Below are 21,644 nucleotides of genomic sequence, written 5' to 3' on the forward strand. Positions count from 1 at the left end.
GGAAGCTGTGGGGAGTGTGGGGAGCGGGGGAAGCTGTGGGGAGTGTGGGGAATGAAGAGAAGCTGTGGGGAGTGTGGGGAGCGGTGGGAAGCTGTGGGGAGTGTGGGGGAGGTGGGAAGCTGTGGGGAGCGGTGGGAAGATGTGGGGAGTGTGGGGGCGGTGGGAAGCTGTGGGGAGTGTGGGGGCGGTGGGAAGCTGTGGGGAGCAGTGGGAAGCTGTGGAAAGCTGTGGGAAGTGGTGGGGGCGGTGGGAAGCTGTGGGGAGTGTGGGGGCGGTGGGAAGCTGTGGGGAGTGTGGGGGAGGTGGGAAGCTGTGGGGAGTGGTGGGAAGCTGTGGGGAGCGGTGGGAAGCTGTGGGAGCGGTGGGAAGCTGTGGGGAGTGTGGGGGCGGTGGGAAGCTATGGGAAGTGTGGGGAGTGTGGGGAGCGGTGGGAAGCTGTGCGGAGCTGTGGCATGCCACGGGCAGTGCTGCACAAAGCTGATAATCCCCCATCCACTATAAGCCAGAGAGCTAGGAAGCAGATGTCACCCACACAACAGGCTTAGGATCTGACGGCTAAATACAGCCCCCCCAGTCTCACATGCTCCGTCTGGTTCCATACCTCCTGTGAAAAGATTCTTCTCTCTGTTATAGAAGCTGGAGAATGAGGAATACACCACAGGGATAATGGGAACCTGCAAACAGGAGAAGAGACATCTTGTTACAATGTTACATGCTAGAAACACTTTCATCTTACACATTGTGTTTCCTGTACTGTGCCCAGGATTGGGGAATGTATATAACAGACACGGATGTTATTCCTCTGTGCAGGATATGAGCAAACTCAGGTGTGGGGTCAGCTATTTACCTGTGCGGGGTCATATCTTCTGCCCTTTATCACACCTATTCCTTTCTACTAGGTCACACCCACCCCATATCATACCCCTCCTCTAATGACATCACACCTATTACTTTCTACTAAGCCACACCCACCCCATATCATACCCCTCCTCTAATGACATCACACATATTCCTTTCTACTAAGCCACACCCACCCCATATCATACCCCTCCTCTAATGACATCACACATATTCCTTTCTACTAGGTCACACCCACCCCATATCATACCCCTCCTCTAATGACATCACACCTATTCCTTTCTACTAAGCCACACCCACCCCATATCATACCCCTCCTCTAATGACATCACACATATTCCTTTCTACTAAGCCACACCCACCCCATATCATACCCCTCCTCTAATGACATCACACATATTCCTTTCCACTAGGTCACATCCACCCCATATCATACCCCTCCTCTAATGACTTCACACCTATTCCTTTCTATAAAGCCATACCCACTCCATATCATACCTTTCCTCTAATGACATCACACATATTCCTTTCCACTAGGTCACACCCACCCCATATCATACCCCTCCTCTAATGACATCACACCTATTCCTTTCTACTAAGCCACACCCACCCCATATCATACCCCTCCTCTAATGACATCACACATATTCCTTTCCACTAGGTCACACCCACCCAATATCATACCCCTCCTCTAATGACATCACACCTATTCCTTTCTATAAAGCCATACCCACTCCATATCATACCCCTCCTCTAATGACATCACACATATTCCTTTCCACTAGGTCACACCCACCCCATATCATACCCCTCCTCTAATGACATCACACCTATTCCTTTCCACTAGGTCACACCCACCCCATATCATACACCTCCTCTAATGACATCACACCTATTCCTTTCTACTAAGCCACACCCACTCCATATCATACCCCTCCTCTAATGACATCACACCTATTCCTTTCTACTAAGCCACACCCACCCCATATCATACCCCTCCTCTAATGACATCACACCTATTCCTTTCTACTAAGCCACACCCACCCCATATCATACCCCTCCTCTAATGACAACACACATATTCCTTTCCACTAGGCTGATAAGGATTCCACAGCTCTAATGCCGCCCTTACAGTAAAGACTCCTTCCTATATTCTCTCTCTTACATTCAGTAATGGCTCCTTGTAATCTGCATCGTGCTTGGTATAAAAGGTTGGGAAGACAAATCTCTTTAGTGGATGCAGATATATTTCTGCGTATTAATTAGGTCCCCTCTAAGAAACCTTTTCCCTCCAAAGTAAACCCACCTAATTTATCTAATGTCTCCTTTTGCCCTCATGTGAACACACCTAGGTCCTTCTTACAGTGTGGCACATAAACGGTGCCACGCATTCGCTATCTGGCGCAATGCTGTGTTAGTAGGCTGTGCATTTATCCCCCTATCCATGCATCCAAGGGATTCTCGCCTTACAGTGTCGGAGTTATTATGTATAAACCAATAAAGCTCAATCAATGCAGAAATGAACATCCCCTGAAAACACAGCCGGCCCATCAGGTCGGCGTTTCGTACCTTTGCCTGCAGAGCGAGGTGGAATGCCCCCTTCTTGAATGGAAGGAAATCGCCGCTGTTGTTTCGAGTCCCCTCGGGATACACCCAAACCTTTAACTACAGAGAAAGTCCAACATCAACATCACAAACCAGCAAATAACACAACAAGTAGGTAGATAATAAGTCCACAAATCGAGCACGATTCCTAGGAGGCCGTCTGCGCCTTCTGCGTTACGCACAATATTCCAGAATCTATTCCGGTGAATCGTTTGGGCTTCTTCTCGCTGATAAAAGATTCTTTCTCCTGCATTTGTTAGTAATGCAGAAAGCTAAATAGACACAAATATGGGCCCTCATTCCGAGTCGTTCGCTCGGTAATTTTTATCGCATCGCAATGAAATTCCGCTTAGTACGCATGCACAATAATCGCACTGCGACTGCGCCAAGTAATTTTACAATGAAGATAGTATTTTTACTCACGGCTTTTTCTTCGCTCCGGCGATCGTAGTGTGATTGACAGGAAATGGGTGTTACTGGGCGGAAACACGGCGTTTTCGGGGCGTGTGGATAAAAACGCTACCGTTTCCGGAAAAAACGCAGGAGTGGCCGGAGAAACGGGGGAGTGTCTGAGCGAACGCTGGGTGCGTTTATGACGTCAAACCAGGAACGACAAGCACTGAACTGATCGCAGATGCCGAGTAAGTCTGAAGCTACTCTGAAACTGCTAAGTAGTTTGTAATCGCAATATTGCGAATACATCGGTCGCAATTTTAAGAAGCTAAGATACACTCCCAGTAGGCGTAGGCTTAGCCTGAGCAACTCTGCTAAATTCGCCTTGCGAGCGATCAACTCGGAATGAGGGCCATAATACATAAAACGAATCCCATCACTCGGCTATAAAACAGAAAAAATGTATGCAGGCAGCAGAACAGAGCATTTAAGCATAAATCCCAAATATATCCTACCAAGCCATTTCTCTTTTAATAATTAGCAGCAATAAATGCATTTTACAAGACAATCTAAATGTAATTAGGTTTTGCCATCATATTAAGCGATAGATTAATAACTGCAAAACCTCAGGTTCCCATAGGGCCTGCTGAGTAACGTTCTGTATTATCTCGCAACCGCCGAGTCAGCGTATCTATGTAACTTGCTCTGGAGATCCGGCGGGTAGCAATTGGCACAGCTTACGTTGTCATCTATCATGGCTCGTGCCACCTCCGCCATGACAGTTTTGGCATCGCTTGTGCGCTTCCTGTTGATGTAAATGACGCCTCCCAGGTAGGTGACCATTCCCACCGAGCCAGCGAACAGCAGCTCCTTCTTGGCGATCTGCACGCAGCGTTCTGGCAGGATCTCCATCAGACCTAGGCCGCACACAGGCAATAAACACAAGAGAATGGCACATTTATTCCGCACATTAAATGTGTCACATTATTTCAGCAACAGCCCTATTCCGAGAAATATGATGATGGAAAATGTGCGAGGAGTGAGTAATAATACAGGCAGGACCGAAGTCACCACTGGCACCATTACATGCAAATAATGAAGCCATACAGTATAGCTGATGTAACGGTAGTGTGACCCTGAACAGCGCACTACCCGCCCCACCCTATCGCGGACAAGGTATTTCCATACAGTGGAACTACAGAAAAAGTCAGTAAAAACTGGAAACCCTGTTAGGGCTGGAAAGCACGGGGGCATTATCTGAGCTGCAGAATGATAGTGCACAGCCCATTGTGTGTTATATGGAAATCATTTCCAGCTGACAGCAATAAGACGTTTCTTCCTCATTCACTACAATGCAATCTGTAGGCTGTCATCTATCCATGTCCTCTTTTCCTGCCCAAGCAATCCTCTATCCATGTCACTGCAACAGACTCTCCTCCTGTATTCCTGCCCAAGCAATCCTCTATCCATGTCACTGCAACAGACTCTCCTCCTCTATTCCTGCCCAAGCAATCCTCTATTCATGTCACTGCAACAGACTCTCCTCCTGTATTCCTGCCCAAGCAATCCTCTATCCATGTCACTGCAACAGACTCTCCTCCTCTATTCCTGCCCAAGCAATCCTCTATCCATGTCACTGCAACAGACTCTCCTCCTGTATTCCTGCCCAAGCAATCCTCTATCCATGTCACTGCAACAGACTCTCCTCCTGTATTCCTGCCCAAGCAATCCTCTATCCATGTCACTGCAACAGACTCTCCTCCTCTATTCCTGCCCAAGCAATCCTCTATCCATGTCACTGCAACAGACTCTCCTCCTGTATTCCTGCCCAAGCAATCCTCTATCCATGTCACTGCAACAGACTCTCCTCCTGTGTTCCTGCCCAAGCAATCCTCTATCCATGTCACTGCAACAGACTCTCCTCCTGTATTCCTGCCCAAGCAATCCTCTATCCATGTCACTGCAACAGACTCTCCTCCTGTATTCCTGCCCAAGCAATCCTCTATCCATGTCACTGCAACAGACTCTCCTCCTGTGTTCCTGCCCAAGCAATCCTCTATCCATGTCACTGCAACAGACTTTTCTCCTATATTCCTGCCCAAGCAATCCTCTATCCATGTCACTGCAACAGACTCTTCTCCTGTATTCCTGCCCAAGCAATCCTCTATCCATGTCACTGCAACAGACTCTCCTCCTCTATTCCTGCCCAAGCTATTCTATTGGCAGATTCAGACTTAGGCACAGAGCCAGTAATGTCACACCAAGGATAGCGGGTATGCTGCAGGTTACCATGCTAGATATCTGTCCTTTACACAAATGACTAATGGCTAAACACATGGCAATTTAGTCACTTTAGTTGTTTTACATGCATTCAGTACAGTCTTGTCCACACTGACACATCACTCATCTCCTGATATTCTCTGTGCTGCTGGGGGAACCTGCTCCTCCCACTATATAACTCTCAGTCTGTGGCTTCCTGCTGCCTCCATTCCCCTCCTCACATCATGTCACTGCCCCTGTCACATGCAGCCCTGTCCTCACTGACACATCACTCATCTCCTGATATACTCTGTGCTGCTGGGGACACTGCTCCTCCCACTATATAACTCTCAGTCTGTGGCTTCCTGCTGCCTCCATTCCCCTCCTCACATCATGTCACTGCCCCTGTCACATGCAGCCCTGTCCTCACAGACACATCACTCATCTCCTGATATACTCTGTGCTGCTGGGGACCCTGCTCCTCCCACTATATAACTCTCAGTCTGTGGCTTCCTGCTGCCTCCATTCCCCTCCTCACATCATGTCACTACCCCTGTCACATGCAGCCCTGTCCTCACTGACACATCACTCATCTCCTGATATACTCTGTGCTGCTGGGGACCCTGCTCCTCCCACTATATAACTCTCAGTCTGTGGCTTCCTGCTGCCTCCATTCTTCTCCTCACATCATGTCACTGCCCCTGTCACATGCAGCCCTGTCCTCACTGACACATCACTCATCTCCTGATATACTCTGTGCTGCTGGGGACCCTGCTCCTCCCACTATATAACTCTCAGTCTGTGGCTTCCTGCTGCCTCCATTCCCCTCCTCACATCATGTCACTACCCCTGTCACATGCAGCCCTGTCCTCACTGACACATCACTCATCTCCTGATATACTCTGTGCTGCTGGGGACCCTGCTCCTCCCACTATATAACTCTCAGTCTGTGTCTTCCTGCTGCCTCCATTCCCCTCCTCACATCATGTCACTGCCCCTGTCACATGCAGCCCTGTCCTCACTGACACATCACTCATCTCCTGATATACTCTGTGCTGCTGGGGACCCTACTCCTCCCACTATATAACTCTCAGTCTGTGGCTTCCTGCTGCCTCCATTCCCCTCCTCACATCATGTCACTGCCCCTGTCACATGCAGCCCTGTCCTCACTGACACATCACTCATCTCCTGATATACTCTGTGCTGCTGGGGACCCTACTCCTCCCACTATATAACTCTCAGTCTGTGGCTTCCTGCTGCCTCCATTCCCCTCCTCACATCATGTCACTGCCCCTGTCACATGCAGCCCTGTCCTCACTGACACATCACTCATCTCCTGATATACTCTGTGCTGCTGGGGACCCTACTCCTCCCACTATATAACTCTCAGTCTGTGGCTTCCTGCTGCCTCCATTCCCCTCCTCACATCATGTCACTGCCCCTGTCACATGTAGCCCTGTCCTGACACATCACTCATCTCCTGATATACTCTGTGCTGCTGGGGACCCTGCTCCTGGCTTCCTGCTGCCTCCATTCCCCTCCTCACATCATGTCACTGCCCCTGTAACATGCAGCCCTGTCCTCACTGACACATCACTCATCTCCTGATATACTCTGTGCTGCTGGAGACCCTGCTCCTCCCACTATATAACTCTCAGTCTGTGGCTTCCTGCTGTCTCCATTCCCCTCCTCACATCATGTCACTGCCCCTGTCACATGCAGCCCTGTCCTCACTGACACATCACTCATCTCCTGATATACTCTGTGCTGCTGGGGACACTGCTCCTCCCACTATATAACTCTCAGTCTGTGGCTTCCTGCTGCCTCCATTCCCCTCCTCACATCATGTCACTGCCCTGTCACATGCAGCCCTGTCCTCACTGACACATCACTCATCTCCTGATATACTCTGTGCTGCTGGGGACCCTGCTCCTCCCACTATATAACTCTCAGTCTGTGGCTTCCTGCTGCCTCCATTCCCCTCCTCACATCATGTCACTGCCCCTGTCACATGCAGCCCTGTCCTCACTGACACATCACTCATCTCCTGACATACTCTGTGCTGCTGGGGACACTGCTCCTCCCACTATATAACTCTCAGTCTGTGGCTTCCTGCTGCCTCCATTCCCCTCCTCACATCATGTCACTGCCCTGTCACATGCAGCCCTGTCCTCACTGACACATTACTCATCTCCTGATACACTCTGTGCTGCTGGGGACCCTGCTCCTCCCACTATATAACTCTCAGTCTGTGGCTTCCTGCTGTCTCCATTCCCCTCCTCACATCATGTCACTGCCCCTGTCACATGCAGCCCTGTCCTCACTGACACATCACTCATCTCCTGATATACTCTGTGCTGCTGGGGACACTGCTCCTCCCACTATATAACTCTCAGTCTGTGGCTTCCTGCTGCCTCCATTCCCCTCCTCACATCATGTCACTGCCCTGTCACATGCAGCCCTGTCCTCACTGACACATCACTCATCTCCTGATATACTCTGTGCTGCTGGGGACACTGCTCCTCCCACTATATAACTCGCAGTCTGTGGCTTCCTGCTGCCTCCATTCCCCTCCTCACATCATGTCACTGCCCCTGTCACATGTAGCCCTGTCCTGACACATCACTCATCTCCTGATATACTCTGTGCTGCTGGGGACCCTGCTCCTGGCTTCCTGCTGCCTCCATTCCCCTCCTCACATCATGTCACTGCCCCTGTAACATGCAGCCCTGTCCTCACTGACACATCACTCATCTCCTGATATACTCTGTGCTGCTGGGGACACTGCTCCTCCCACTATATAACTCTCAGTCTGTGGCTTCCTGCTGCCTCCATTCCCCTCCTCACATCATGTCACTGCCCTGTCACATGCAGCCCTGTCCTCACTGACACATCACTCATCTCCTGATATACTCTGTGCTGCTGGGGACCCTGCTCCTCCCACTATATAACTCTCAGTCTGTGGCTTCCTGCTGCCTCCATTCCCCTCCTCACATCATGTCACTGCCCCTGTCACATGCAGCCCTGTCCTCACTGACACATCACTCATCTCCTGATATACTCTGTGCTGCTGGGGACACTGCTCCTCCCACTATATAACTCTCAGTCTGTGGCTTCCTGCTGCCTCCATTCCCCTCCTCACATCATGTCACTGCCCTGTCACATGCAGCCCTGTCCTCACTGACACATCACTCATCTCCTGATATACTCTGTGCTGCTGGGGACCCTGCTCCTCCCACTATATAACTCTCAGTCTGTGGCTTCCTGCTGCCTCCATTCCCCTCCTCACATCATGTCACTGCCCCTGTCACATGCAGCCCTGTCCTCACTGACACATCACTCATCTCCTGACATACTCTGTGCTGCTGGGGACACTGCTCCTCCCACTATATAACTCTCAGTCTGTGGCTTCCTGCTGCCTCCATTCCCCTCCTCACATCATGTCACTGCCCTGTCACATGCAGCCCTGTCCTCACTGACACATTACTCATCTCCTGATATACTCTGTGCTGCTGGGGACCCTGCTCCTCCCACTATATAACTCTCAGTCTGTGGCTTCCTGCTGTCTCCATTCCCCTCCTCACATCATGTCACTGCCCCTGTCACATGCAGCCCTGTCCTCACTGACACATCACTCATCTCCTGATATACTCTGTGCTGCTGGGGACACTGCTCCTCCCACTATATAACTCTCAGTCTGTGGCTTCCTGCTGCCTCCATTCCCCTCCTCACATCATGTCACTGCCCTGTCACATGCAGCCCTGTCCTCACTGACACATCACTCATCTCCTGATATACTCTGTGCTGCTGGGGACACTGCTCCTCCCACTATATAACTCTCAGTCTGTGGCTTCCTGCTGCCTCCATTCCCCTCCTCACATCATGTCACTGCCCCTGTCACATGTAGCCCTGTCCTGACACATCACTCATCTCCTGATATACTCTGTGCTGCTGGGGACCCTGCTCCTGGCTTCCTGCTGCCTCCATTCCCCTCCTCACATCATGTCACTGCCCCTGTAACATGCAGCCCTGTCCTCACTGACACATCACTCATCTCCTGATATACTCTGTGCTGCTGGAGACCCTGCTCCTCCCACTATATAACTCTCAGTCTGTGGCTTCCTGCTGTCTCCATTCCCCTCCTCACATCATGTCACTGCCCCTGTCACATGCAGCCCTGTCCTCACTGACACATCACTCATCTCCTGATATACTCTGTGCTGCTGGGGACACTGCTCCTCCCACTATATAACTCTCAGTCTGTGGCTTCCTGCTGCCTCCATTCCCCTCCTCACATCATGTCACTGCCCTGTCACATGCAGCCCTGTCCTCACTGACACATCACTCATCTCCTGATATACTCTGTGCTGCTGGGGACCCTGCTCCTCCCACTATATAACTCTCAGTCTGTGGCTTCCTGCTGCCTCCATTCCCCTCCTCACATCATGTCACTGCCCCTGTCACATGCAGCCCTGTCCTCACTGACACCTCACTCATCTCCTGATATACTCTGTGCTGCTGGGGACCCTGCTCCTCCCACTATATAACTCTCAGTCTGTGGCTTCCTGCTGCCTCCATTCCCCTCCTCACATCATGTCACTGCCCCTGTCACATGCAGCCCTGTCCTCACTGACACATCACTCATCTCCTGATATACTCTGTGCTGCTGGGGACCCTACTCCTCCCACTATATAACTCTCAGTCTGTGTCTTCCTGCTGCCTCCATTCCCCTCCTCACATCATGTCACTGCCCCTGTCACATGTAGCCCTGTCCTCACTGACACATCACTCATCTCCTGATATACTCTGTGCTGCTGTGTACTCTGCTCCTCCCACTATATAACTCTCAGTCTGTGGCTTCCTGCTGCCTCCATTCCCCTCCTCACATCATGTCACTGCCCCTGTCACATGTAGCCCTGTCCTGACACATCACTCATCTCCTGATATACTCTGTGCTGCTGGGGACCCTGCTCCTGGCTTCCTGCTGCCTCCATTCCCCTCCTCACATCATGTCACTGCCCCTGTAACATGCAGCCCTGTCCTCACTGACACATCACTCATCTCCTGATATACTCTGTGCTGCTGGAGACCCTGCTCCTCCCACTATATAACTCTCAGTCTGTGGCTTCCTGCTGTCTCCATTCCCCTCCTCACATCATGTCACTGCCCCTGTCACATGCAGCCCTGTCCTCACTGACACATCACTCATCTCCTGATATACTCTGTGCTGCTGGGGACACTGCTCCTCCCACTATATAACTCTCAGTCTGTGGCTTCCTGCTGCCTCCATTCCCCTCCTCACATCATGTCACTGCCCTGTCACATGCAGCCCTGTCCTCACTGACACATCACTCATCTCCTGATATACTCTGTGCTGCTGGGGACCCTGCTCCTCCCACTATATAACTCTCAGTCTGTGGCTTCCTGCTGCCTCCATTCCCCTCCTCACATCATGTCACTGCCCCTGTCACATGCAGCCCTGTCCTCACTGACACATCACTCATCTCCTGATATACTCTGTGCTGCTGGGGACCCTGCTCCTCCCACTATATAACTCTCAGTCTGTGGCTTCCTGCTGCCTCCATTCCCCTCCTCACATCAAGTCACTGCCCCTGTCACATGCAGCCCTGTCCTCACTGACACATCACTCATCTCCTAATATACTCTGTGCTGCTGGGGTCCCTGCTCCTCCCACTATATAACTCTCAGTCTGTGTCTTCCTGCTGCCTCCATTCCCCTCCTCACATCATGTCACTGCCCCTGTCACATGTAGCCCTGTCCTCACTGACACATCACTCATCTCCTGATATACTCTGTGCTGCTGTGTACTCTGCTCCTCCCACTATATAACTCTCAGTCTGTGGCTTCCTGCTGCCTCCATTCCCCTCCTCACATCATGTCACTGCCCCTGTCACATGTAGCCCTGTCCTGACACATCACTCATCTCCTGATATACTCTGTGCTGCTGGGGACCCTGCTCCTGGCTTCCTGCTGCCTCCATTCCCCTCCTCACATCATGTCACTGCCCCTGTAACATGCAGCCCTGTCCTCACTGACACATCACTCATCTCCTGATATACTCTGTGCTGCTGGAGACCCTGCTCCTCCCACTATATAACTCTCAGTCTGTGGCTTCCTGCTGTCTCCATTCCCCTCCTCACATCATGTCACTGCCCCTGTCACATGCAGCCCTGTCCTCACTGACACATCACTCATCTCCTGATATACTCTGTGCTGCTGGGGACACTGCTCCTCCCACTATATAACTCTCAGTCTGTGGCTTCCTGCTGCCTCCATTCCCCTCCTCACATCATGTCACTGCCCTGTCACATGCAGCCCTGTCCTCACTGACACATCACTCATCTCCTGATATACTCTGTGCTGCTGGGGACCCTGCTCCTCCCACTATATAACTCTCAGTCTGTGGCTTCCTGCTGCCTCCATTCCCCTCCTCACATCAAGTCACTGCCCCTGTCACATGCAGCCCTGTCCTCACTGACACATCACTCATCTCCTAATATACTCTGTGCTGCTGGGGTCCCTGCTCCTCCCACTATATAACTCTCAGTCTGTGTCTTCCTGCTGCCTCCATTCCCCTCCTCACATCATGTCACTGCCCCTGTCACATGTAGCCCTGTCCTCACTGACACATCACTCATCTCCTGATATACTCTGTGCTGCTGTGTACTCTGCTCCTCCCACTATATAACTCTCAGTCTGTGGCTTCCTGCTGCCTCCATTCCCCTCCTCACATCATGTCACTGCCCCTGTCACATGTAGCCCTGTCCTGACACATCACTCATCTCCTGATATACTCTGTGCTGCTGGGGACCCTGCTCCTGGCTTCCTGCTGCCTCCATTCCCCTCCTCACATCATGTCACTGCCCCTGTAACATGCAGCCCTGTCCTCACTGACACATCACTCATCTCCTGATATACTCTGTGCTGCTGGAGACCCTGCTCCTCCCACTATATAACTCTCAGTCTGTGGCTTCCTGCTGTCTCCATTCCCCTCCTCACATCATGTCACTGCCCCTGTCACATGCAGCCCTGTCCTCACTGACACATCACTCATCTCCTGATATACTCTGTGCTGCTGGGGACACTGCTCCTCCCACTATATAACTCTCAGTCTCTGGCTTCCTGCTGCCTCCATTCCCCTCCTCACATCATGTCACTGCCCCTGTCACATGCAGCCCTGTCCTCACTGACACATCACTCATCTCCTGATATACTCTGTGCTGCTGGGGACCCTGCTCCTCCCACTATATAACTCTCAGTCTGTAGCTTCCTGCTGCCTCCATTCTCCTCCTCACATCATGTCACTGCCCCTGTCACATGCAGCCCTGTCCTCACTGACACATCACTCATCTCCTGATATACTCTGTGCTGCTGGGGACCCTGCTCCTCCCACTATATAACTCTCAGTCTCTGGCTTCCTGCTGCCTCCATTCCCCTCCTCACATCATGTCACTGCCCCTGTCACATGCAGCCCTGTCCTCACTGACACATTACTCATCTCCTGATATACTCTGTGCTGCTGGGGACCCTGCTCCTCCCACTATATAACTCTCAGTCTGTGTCTTCCTGCTGCCTCCATTCCCCTCCTCACATCATGTCACTGCCCCTGTCACATGCAGCCCTGTCCTCACTGACATATCCCTCATCTCCTGATATACTCTGTGCTGCTGGGGACCCTGCTCCTCCCACTATATAACTCTCAGTCTGTGTCTTCCTGCTGCCTCCATTACCCTCCTCACATCATGTCACTGCCCCTGTCACATGCAGCCCTGTCCTCACTGACACATTACTCATCTCCTGATATACTCTGTGCTGCTGGGGACCCTGCTCCTCCCACTATATAACTCTCAGTCTGTGTCTTCCTGCTGCCTCCATTCCCCTCCTCACATCATGTCACTGCCCCTGTCACATGCAGCCCTGTCCTCACTGACATATCCCTCATCTCCTGATATACTCTGTGCTGCTGGGGACCCTGCTCCTCCCACTATATAACTCTCAGTCTGTGTCTTCCTGCTGCCTCCATTACCCTCCTCACATCATGTCACTGCCCCTGTCACATGCAGCCCTGTCCTCACTGTCACATCACTCATCTCCTGATATACTCTGTGCTGCTGGGGACCCTGCTCCTCCCACTATATAACTCTCAGTCTGTGGCTTCCTGCTGCCTCCATTCCCCTCCTCACATCATGTCACTGCCCCTGTCACATGCAGCCCTGTCCTCACTGACACATCACTCATCTCCTGATATACTCTGTGCTGCTGGGGACCCTGCTCCTCCCACTATATAACTCTCAGTCTGTGGCTTCCTGCTGCCTCCATTCCCCTCCTCACATCCTGTCACTGCCCCTGTCACATGCAGCCCTGTCCTCACTGACACATCACTCATCTCCTGATATACTCTGTGCTGCTGGTGACCCTGCTCCTCCCACTATATAACTCTCAGTCTGTGGCTTCCTGCTGCCTCCATTCCCCTCCTCACATCATGTCACTGCCCCTGTCACATGCAGCCCTGTCCTCGCTGACACATCACTCATCTCCTGATATACTCTGTGCTGCTGGGGACCCTGCTCCTCCCACTATATAACTCTCAGTCTGTGGCTTCCTGCTGCCTCCATTCCCCTCCTCACATCATGTCACTGCCCCTGTCACATGTAGCCCTGTCCTCACTGACACATCACTCATCTCCTGATATACTCTGTGCTGCTGTGTACTCTGCTCCTCCCACTATATAACTCTCAGTCTGTGGCTTCCTGCTGCCTCCATTCCCCTCCTCACATCATGTCACTGCCCCTGTCACATGTAGCCCTGTCCTGACACATCACTCATCTCCTGATATACTCTGTGCTGCTGGGGACCCTGCTCCTGGCTTCCTGCTGCCTCCATTCCCCTCCTCACATCATGTCACTGCCCCTGTAACATGCAGCCCTGTCCTCACTGACACATCACTCATCTCCTGATATACTCTGTGCTGCTGGAGACCCTGCTCCTCCCACTATATAACTCTCAGTCTGTGGCTTCCTGCTGTCTCCATTCCCCTCCTCACATCATGTCACTGCCCCTGTCACATGCAGCCCTGTCCTCACTGACACATCACTCATCTCCTGATATACTCTGTGCTGCTGGGGACACTGCTCCTCCCACTATATAACTCTCAGTCTCTGGCTTCCTGCTGCCTCCATTCCCCTCCTCACATCATGTCACTGCCCCTGTCACATGCAGCCCTGTCCTCACTGACACATCACTCATCTCCTGATATACTCTGTGCTGCTGGGGACCCTGCTCCTCCCACTATATAACTCTCAGTCTGTAGCTTCCTGCTGCCTCCATTCTCCTCCTCACATCATGTCACTGCCCCTGTCACATGCAGCCCTGTCCTCACTGACACATCACTCATCTCCTGATATACTCTGTGCTGCTGGGGACCCTGCTCCTCCCACTATATAACTCTCAGTCTCTGGCTTCCTGCTGCCTCCATTCCCCTCCTCACATCATGTCACTGCCCCTGTCACATGCAGCCCTGTCCTCACTGACACATTACTCATCTCCTGATATACTCTGTGCTGCTGGGGACCCTGCTCCTCCCACTATATAACTCTCAGTCTGTGTCTTCCTGCTGCCTCCATTCCCCTCCTCACATCATGTCACTGCCCCTGTCACATGCAGCCCTGTCCTCACTGACACATCACTCATCTCCTGATATACTCTGTGCTGCTGGGGACACTGCTCCTCCCACTATATAACTCTCAGTCTGTGGCTTCCTGCTGCCTCCATTCCCCTCCTCACATCATGTCACTGCCCCTGTCACATGCAGCCCTGTCCTCACAGACACATCACTCATCTCCTGATATACTCTGTGCTGCTGGGGACCCTGCTCCTCCCACTATATAACTCTCAGTCTGTGGCTTCCTGCTGCCTCCATTCCCCTCCTCACATCATGTCACTACCCCTGTCACATGCAGCCCTGTCCTCACTGACACATCACTCATCTCCTGATATACTCTGTGCTGCTGGGGACCCTGCTCCTCCCACTATATAACTCTCAGTCTGTGGCTTCCTGCTGCCTCCATTCTTCTCCTCACATCATGTCACTGCCCCTGTCACATGCAGCCCTGTCCTCACTGACACATCACTCATCTCCTGATATACTCTGTGCTGCTGGGGACCCTGCTCCTCCCACTATATAACTCTCAGTCTGTGGCTTCCTGCTGCCTCCATTCCCCTCCTCACATCATGTCACTACCCCTGTCACATGCAGCCCTGTCCTCACTGACACATCACTCATCTCCTGATATACTCTGTGCTGCTGGGGACCCTGCTCCTCCCACTATATAACTCTCAGTCTGTGTCTTCCTGCTGCCTCCATTCCCCTCCTCACATCATGTCACTGCCCCTGTCACATGCAGCCCTGTCCTCACTGACACATCACTCATCTCCTGATATACTCTGTGCTGCTGGGGACCCTACTCCTCCCACTATATAACTCTCAGTCTGTGGCTTCCTGCTGCCTCCATTCCCCTCCTCACATCATGTCACTGCCCCTGTCACATGCAGCCCTGTCCTCACTGACACATCACTCATCTCCTGATATACTCTGTGCTGCTGGGGACCCTACTCCTCCCACTATATAACTCTCAGTCTGTGGCTTCCTGCTGCCTCCATTCCCCTCCTCACATCATGTCACTGCCCCTGTCACATGCAGCCCTGTCCTCACTGACACATCACTCATCTCCTGATATACTCTGTGCTGCTGGGGACCCTACTCCTCCCACTATATAACTCTCAGTCTGTGGCTTCCTGCTGCCTCCATTCCCCTCCTCACATCATGTCACTGCCCCTGTCACATGTAGCCCTGTCCTGACACATCACTCATCTCCTGATATACTCTGTGCTGCTGGGGACCCTGCTCCTGGCTTCCTGCTGCCTCCATTCCCCTCCTCACATCATGTCACTGCCCCTGTAACATGCAGCCCTGTCCTCACTGACACATCACTCATCTCCTGATATACTCTGTGCTGCTGGAGACCCTGCTCCTCCCACTATATAACTCTCAGTCTGTGGCTTCCTGCTGTCTCCATTCCCCTCCTCACATCATGTCACTGCCCCTGTCACATGCAGCCCTGTCCTCACTGACACATCACTCATCTCCTGATATACTCTGTGCTGCTGGGGACACTGCTCCTCCCACTATATAACTCTCAGTCTGTGGCTTCCTGCTGCCTCCATTCCCCTCCTCACATCATGTCACTGCCCTGTCACATGCAGCCCTGTCCTCACTGACACATCACTCATCTCCTGATATACTCTGTGCTGCTGGGGACCCTGCTCCTCCCACTATATAACTCTCAGTCTGTGGCTTCCTGCTGCCTCCATTCCCCTCCTCACATCATGTCACTGCCCCTGTCACATGCAGCCCTGTCCTCACTGACACATCACTCATCTCCTGACATACTCTGTGCTGCTGGGGACACTGCTCCTCCCACTATATAACTCTCAGTCTGTGGCTTCCTGCTGCCTCCATTCCCCTCCTCACATCATGTCACTGCCCTGTCACATGCAGCCCTGTCCTCACTGACACATTACTCATCTCCTGATACACTCTGTGCTGCTGGGGACCCTGCTCCTCCCACTATATAACTCTCAGTCTGTGGCTTCCTGCTGTCTCCATTCCCCTCCTCACATCATGTCACTGCCCCTGTCACATGCAGCCCTGTCCTCACTGACACATCACTCATCTCCTGATATACTCTGTGCTGCTGGGGACACTGCTCCTCCCACTATATAACTCTCAGTCTGTGGCTTCCTGCTGCCTCCATTCCCCTCCTCACATCATGTCACTGCCCTGTCACATGCAGCCCTGTCCTCACTGACACATCACTCATCTCCTGATATACTCTGTGCTGCTGGGGACACTGCTCCTCCCACTATATAACTCGCAGTCTGTGGCTTCCTGCTGCCTCCATTCCCCTCCTCACATCATGTCACTGCCCCTGTCACATGTAGCCCTGTCCTGACACATCACTCATCTCCTGATATACTCTGTGCTGCTGGGGACCCTGCTCCTGGCTTCCTGCTGCCTCCATTCCCCTCCTCACATCATGTCACTGCCCCTGTAACATGCAGCCCTCTCCTCACTGACACATCACTCATCTCCTGATATACTCTGTGCTGCTGGGGACACTGCTCCTCCCACTATATAACTCTCAGTCTGTGGCTTCCTGCTGCCTCCATTCCCCTCCTCACATCATGTCACTGCCCTGTCACATGCAGCCCTGTCCTCACTGACACATCACTCATCTCCTGATATACTCTGTGCTGCTGGGGACCCTGCTCCTCCCACTATATAACTCTCAGTCTGTGGCTTCCTGCTGCCTCCATTCCCCTCCTCACATCATGTCACTGCCCCCTGTCACATGCAGCCCTGTCCTCACTGACACATCACTCATCTCCTGATATACTCTGTGCTGCTGGGGACACTGCTCCTCCCACTATATAACTCTCAGTCTGTGGCTTCCTGCTGCCTCCATTCCCCTCCTCACATCATGTCACTGCCCTGTCACATGCAGCCCTGTCCTCACTGACACATCACTCATCTCCTGATATACTCTGTGCTGCTGGGGACCCTGCTCCTCCCACTATATAACTCTCAGTCTGTGGCTTCCTGCTGCCTCCATTCCCCTCCTCACATCATGTCACTGCCCCTGTCACATGCAGCCCTGTCCTCACTGACACATCACTCATCTCCTGACATACTCTGTGCTGCTGGGGACACTGCTCCTCCCACTATATAACTCTCAGTCTGTGGCTTCCTGCTGCCTCCATTCCCCTCCTCACATCATGTCACTGCCCTGTCACATGCAGCCCTGTCCTCACTGACACATTACTCATCTCCTGATATACTCTGTGCTGCTGGGGACCCTGCTCCTCCCACTATATAACTCTCAGTCTGTGGCTTCCTGCTGTCTCCATTCCCCTCCTCACATTATGTCACTGCCCCTGTCACATGCAGCCCTGTCCTCACTGACACATCACTCATCTCCTGATATACTCTGTGCTGCTGGGGACACTGCTCCTCCCACTATATAACTCTCAGTCTGTGGCTTCCTGCTGCCTCCATTCCCCTCCTCACATCATGTCACTGCCCTGTCACATGCAGCCCTGTCCTCACTGACACATCACTCATCTCCTGATATACTCTGTGCTGCTGGGGACACTGCTCCTCCCACTATATAACTCTCAGTCTGTGGCTTCCTGCTGCCTCCATTCCCCTCCTCACATCATGTCACTGCCCCTGTCACATGTAGCCCTGTCCTGACACATCACTCATCTCCTGATATACTCTGTGCTGCTGGGGACCCTGCTCCTGGCTTCCTGCTGCCTCCATTCCCCTCCTCACATCATGTCACTGCCCCTGTAACATGCAGCCCTGTCCTCACTGACACATCACTCATCTCCTGATATACTCTGTGCTGCTGGAGACCCTGCTCCTCCCACTATATAACTCTCAGTCTGTGGCTTCCTGCTGTCTCCATTCCCCTCCTCACATCATGTCACTGCCCCTGTCACATGCAGCCCTGTCCTCACTGACACATCACTCATCTCCTGATATACTCTGTGCTGCTGGGGACACTGCTCCTCCCACTATATAACTCTCAGTCTGTGGCTTCCTGCTGCCTCCATTCCCCTCCTCACATCATGTCACTGCCCTGTCACATGCAGCCCTGTCCTCACTGACACATCACTCATCTCCTGATATACTCTGTGCTGCTGGGGACCCTGCTCCTCCCACTATATAACTCTCAGTCTGTGGCTTCCTGCTGCCTCCATTCCCCTCCTCACATCATGTCACTGCCCCTGTCACATGCAGCCCTGTCCTCACTGACACCTCACTCATCTCCTGATATACTCTGTGCTGCTGGGGACCCTGCTCCTCCCACTATATAACTCTCAGTCTGTGGCTTCCTGCTGCCTCCATTCCCCTCCTCACATCATGTCACTGCCCCTGTCACATGCAGCCCTGTCCTCACTGACACATCACTCATCTCCTGATATACTCTGTGCTGCTGGGGACCCTACTCCTCCCACTATATAACTCTCAGTCTGTGTCTTCCTGCTGCCTCCATTCCCCTCCTCACATCATGTCACTGCCCCTGTCACATGTAGCCCTGTCCTCACTGACACATCACTCATCTCCTGATATACTCTGTGCTGCTGTGTACTCTGCTCCTCCCACTATATAACTCTCAGTCTGTGGCTTCCTGCTGCCTCCATTCCCCTCCTCACATCATGTCACTGCCCCTGTCACATGTAGCCCTGTCCTGACACATCACTCATCTCCTGATATACTCTGTGCTGCTGGGGACCCTGCTCCTGGCTTCCTGCTGCCTCCATTCCCCTCCTCACATCATGTCACTGCCCCTGTAACATGCAGCCCTGTCCTCACTGACACATCACTCATCTCCTGATATACTCTGTGCTGCTGGAGACCCTGCTCCTCCCACTATATAACTCTCAGTCTGTGGCTTCCTGCTGTCTCCATTCCCCTCCTCACATCATGTCACTGCCCCTGTCACATGCAGCCCTGTCCTCACTGACACATCACTCATCTCCTGATATACTCTGTGCTGCTGGGGACACTGCTCCTCCCACTATATAACTCTCAGTCTGTGGCTTCCTGCTGCCTCCATTCCCCTCCTCACATCATGTCACTGCCCTGTCACATGCAGCCCTGTCCTCACTGACACATCACTCATCTCCTGATATACTCTGTGCTGCTGGGGACCCTGCTCCTCCCACTATATAACTCTCAGTCTGTGGCTTCCTGCTGCCTCCATTCCCCTCCTCACATCAAGTCACTGCCCCTGTCACATGCAGCCCTGTCCTCACTGACACATCACTCATCTCCTAATATACTCTGTGCTGCTGGGGTCCCTGCTCCTCCCACTATATAACTCTCAGTCTGTGTCTTCCTGCTGCCTCCATTCCCCTCCTCACATCATGTCACTGCCCCTGTCACATGTAGCCCTGTCCTCACTGACACATCACTCATCTCCTGATATACTCTGTGCTGCTGTGTACTCTGCTCCTCCCACTATATAACTCTCAGTCTGTGGCTTCCTGCTGCCTCCATTCCCCTCCTCACATCATGTCACTGCCCCTGTCACATGTAGCCCTGTCCTGACACATCACTCATCTCCTGATATACTCTGTGCTGCTGGGGACCCTGCTCCTGGCTTCCTGCTGCCTCCATTCCCCTCCTCACATCATGTCACTGCCCCTGTAACATGCAGCCCTGTCCTCACTGACACATCACTCATCTCCTGATATACTCTGTGCTGCTGGAGACCCTGCTCCTCCCACTATATAACTCTCAGTCTGTGGCTTCCTGCTGTCTCCATTCCCCTCCTCACATCATGTCACTGCCCCTGTCACATGCAGCCCTGTCCTCACTGACACATCACTCATCTCCTGATATACTCTGTGCTGCTGGGGACACTGCTCCTCCCACTATATAACTCTCAGTCTCTGGCTTCCTGCTGCCTCCATTCCCCTCCTCACATCATGTCACTGCCCCTGTCACATGCAGCCCTGTCCTCACTGACACATCACTCATCTCCTGATATACTCTGTGCTGCTGGGGACCCTGCTCCTCCCACTATATAACTCTCAGTCTGTAGCTTCCTGCTGCCTCCATTCTCCTCCTCACATCATGTCACTGCCCCTGTCACATGCAGCCCTGTCCTCACTGACACATCACTCATCTCCTGATATACTCTGTGCTGCTGGGGACCCTGCTCCTCCCACTATATAACTCTCAGTCTCTGGCTTCCTGCTGCCTCCATTCCCCTCCTCACATCATGTCACTGCCCCTGTCACATGCAGCCCTGTCCTCACTGACACATTACTCATCTCCTGATATACTCTGTGCTGCTGGGGACCCTGCTCCTCCCACTATATAACTCTCAGTCTGTGTCTTCCTGCTGCCTCCATTCCCCTCCTCACATCATGTCACTGCCCCTGTCACATGCAGCCCTGTCCTCACTGACATATCCCTCATCTCCTGATATACTCTGTGCTGCTGGGGACCCTGCTCCTCCCACTATATAACTCTCAGTCTGTGTCTTCCTGCTGCCTCCATTACCCTCCTCACATCATGTCACTGCCCCTGTCACATGCAGCCCTGTCCTCACTGACACATTACTCATCTCCTGATATACTCTGTGCTGCTGGGGACCCTGCTCCTCCCACTATATAACTCTCAGTCTGTGTCTTCCTGCTGCCTCCATTCCCCTCCTCACATCATGTCACTGCCCCTGTCACATGCAGCCCTGTCCTCACTGACATATCCCTCATCTCCTGATATACTCTGTGCTGCTGGGGACCCTGCTCCTCCCACTATATAACTCTCAGTCTGTGTCTTCCTGCTGCCTCCATTACCCTCCTCACATCATGTCACTGCCCCTGTCACATGCAGCCCTGTCCTCACTGTCACATCACTCATCTCCTGATAT

At 52.6% G+C, this 21,644-nt stretch overlaps 1 protein-coding gene across 1 annotated transcript in view; it reads right to left on the reverse strand.

The window, feature by feature from the left end:
• AGPAT2 (1-acylglycerol-3-phosphate O-acyltransferase 2) overlaps positions 1 to 21,644 on the reverse strand; it is a 101,936-nt gene that overhangs the window by 38,735 nt on the left and 41,557 nt on the right. The window contains exons 4-6 of the mRNA XM_063935893.1: positions 3,598 to 3,773; positions 2,428 to 2,523; positions 602 to 674 (exon numbers count right to left, since the gene is read on the reverse strand). Coding sequence (XP_063791963.1) covers positions 602 to 674; positions 2,428 to 2,523; positions 3,598 to 3,773 — 345 coding nt within the window. The remainder of the gene's footprint in view (positions 1 to 601; positions 675 to 2,427; positions 2,524 to 3,597; positions 3,774 to 21,644) is intronic.

This window comes from Pseudophryne corroboree, chromosome 8 (genome assembly GCF_028390025.1).
Source record: "Pseudophryne corroboree isolate aPseCor3 chromosome 8, aPseCor3.hap2, whole genome shotgun sequence".
In the NCBI taxonomy this organism is placed as follows: Eukaryota; Metazoa; Chordata; class Amphibia; order Anura; family Myobatrachidae; genus Pseudophryne; species Pseudophryne corroboree.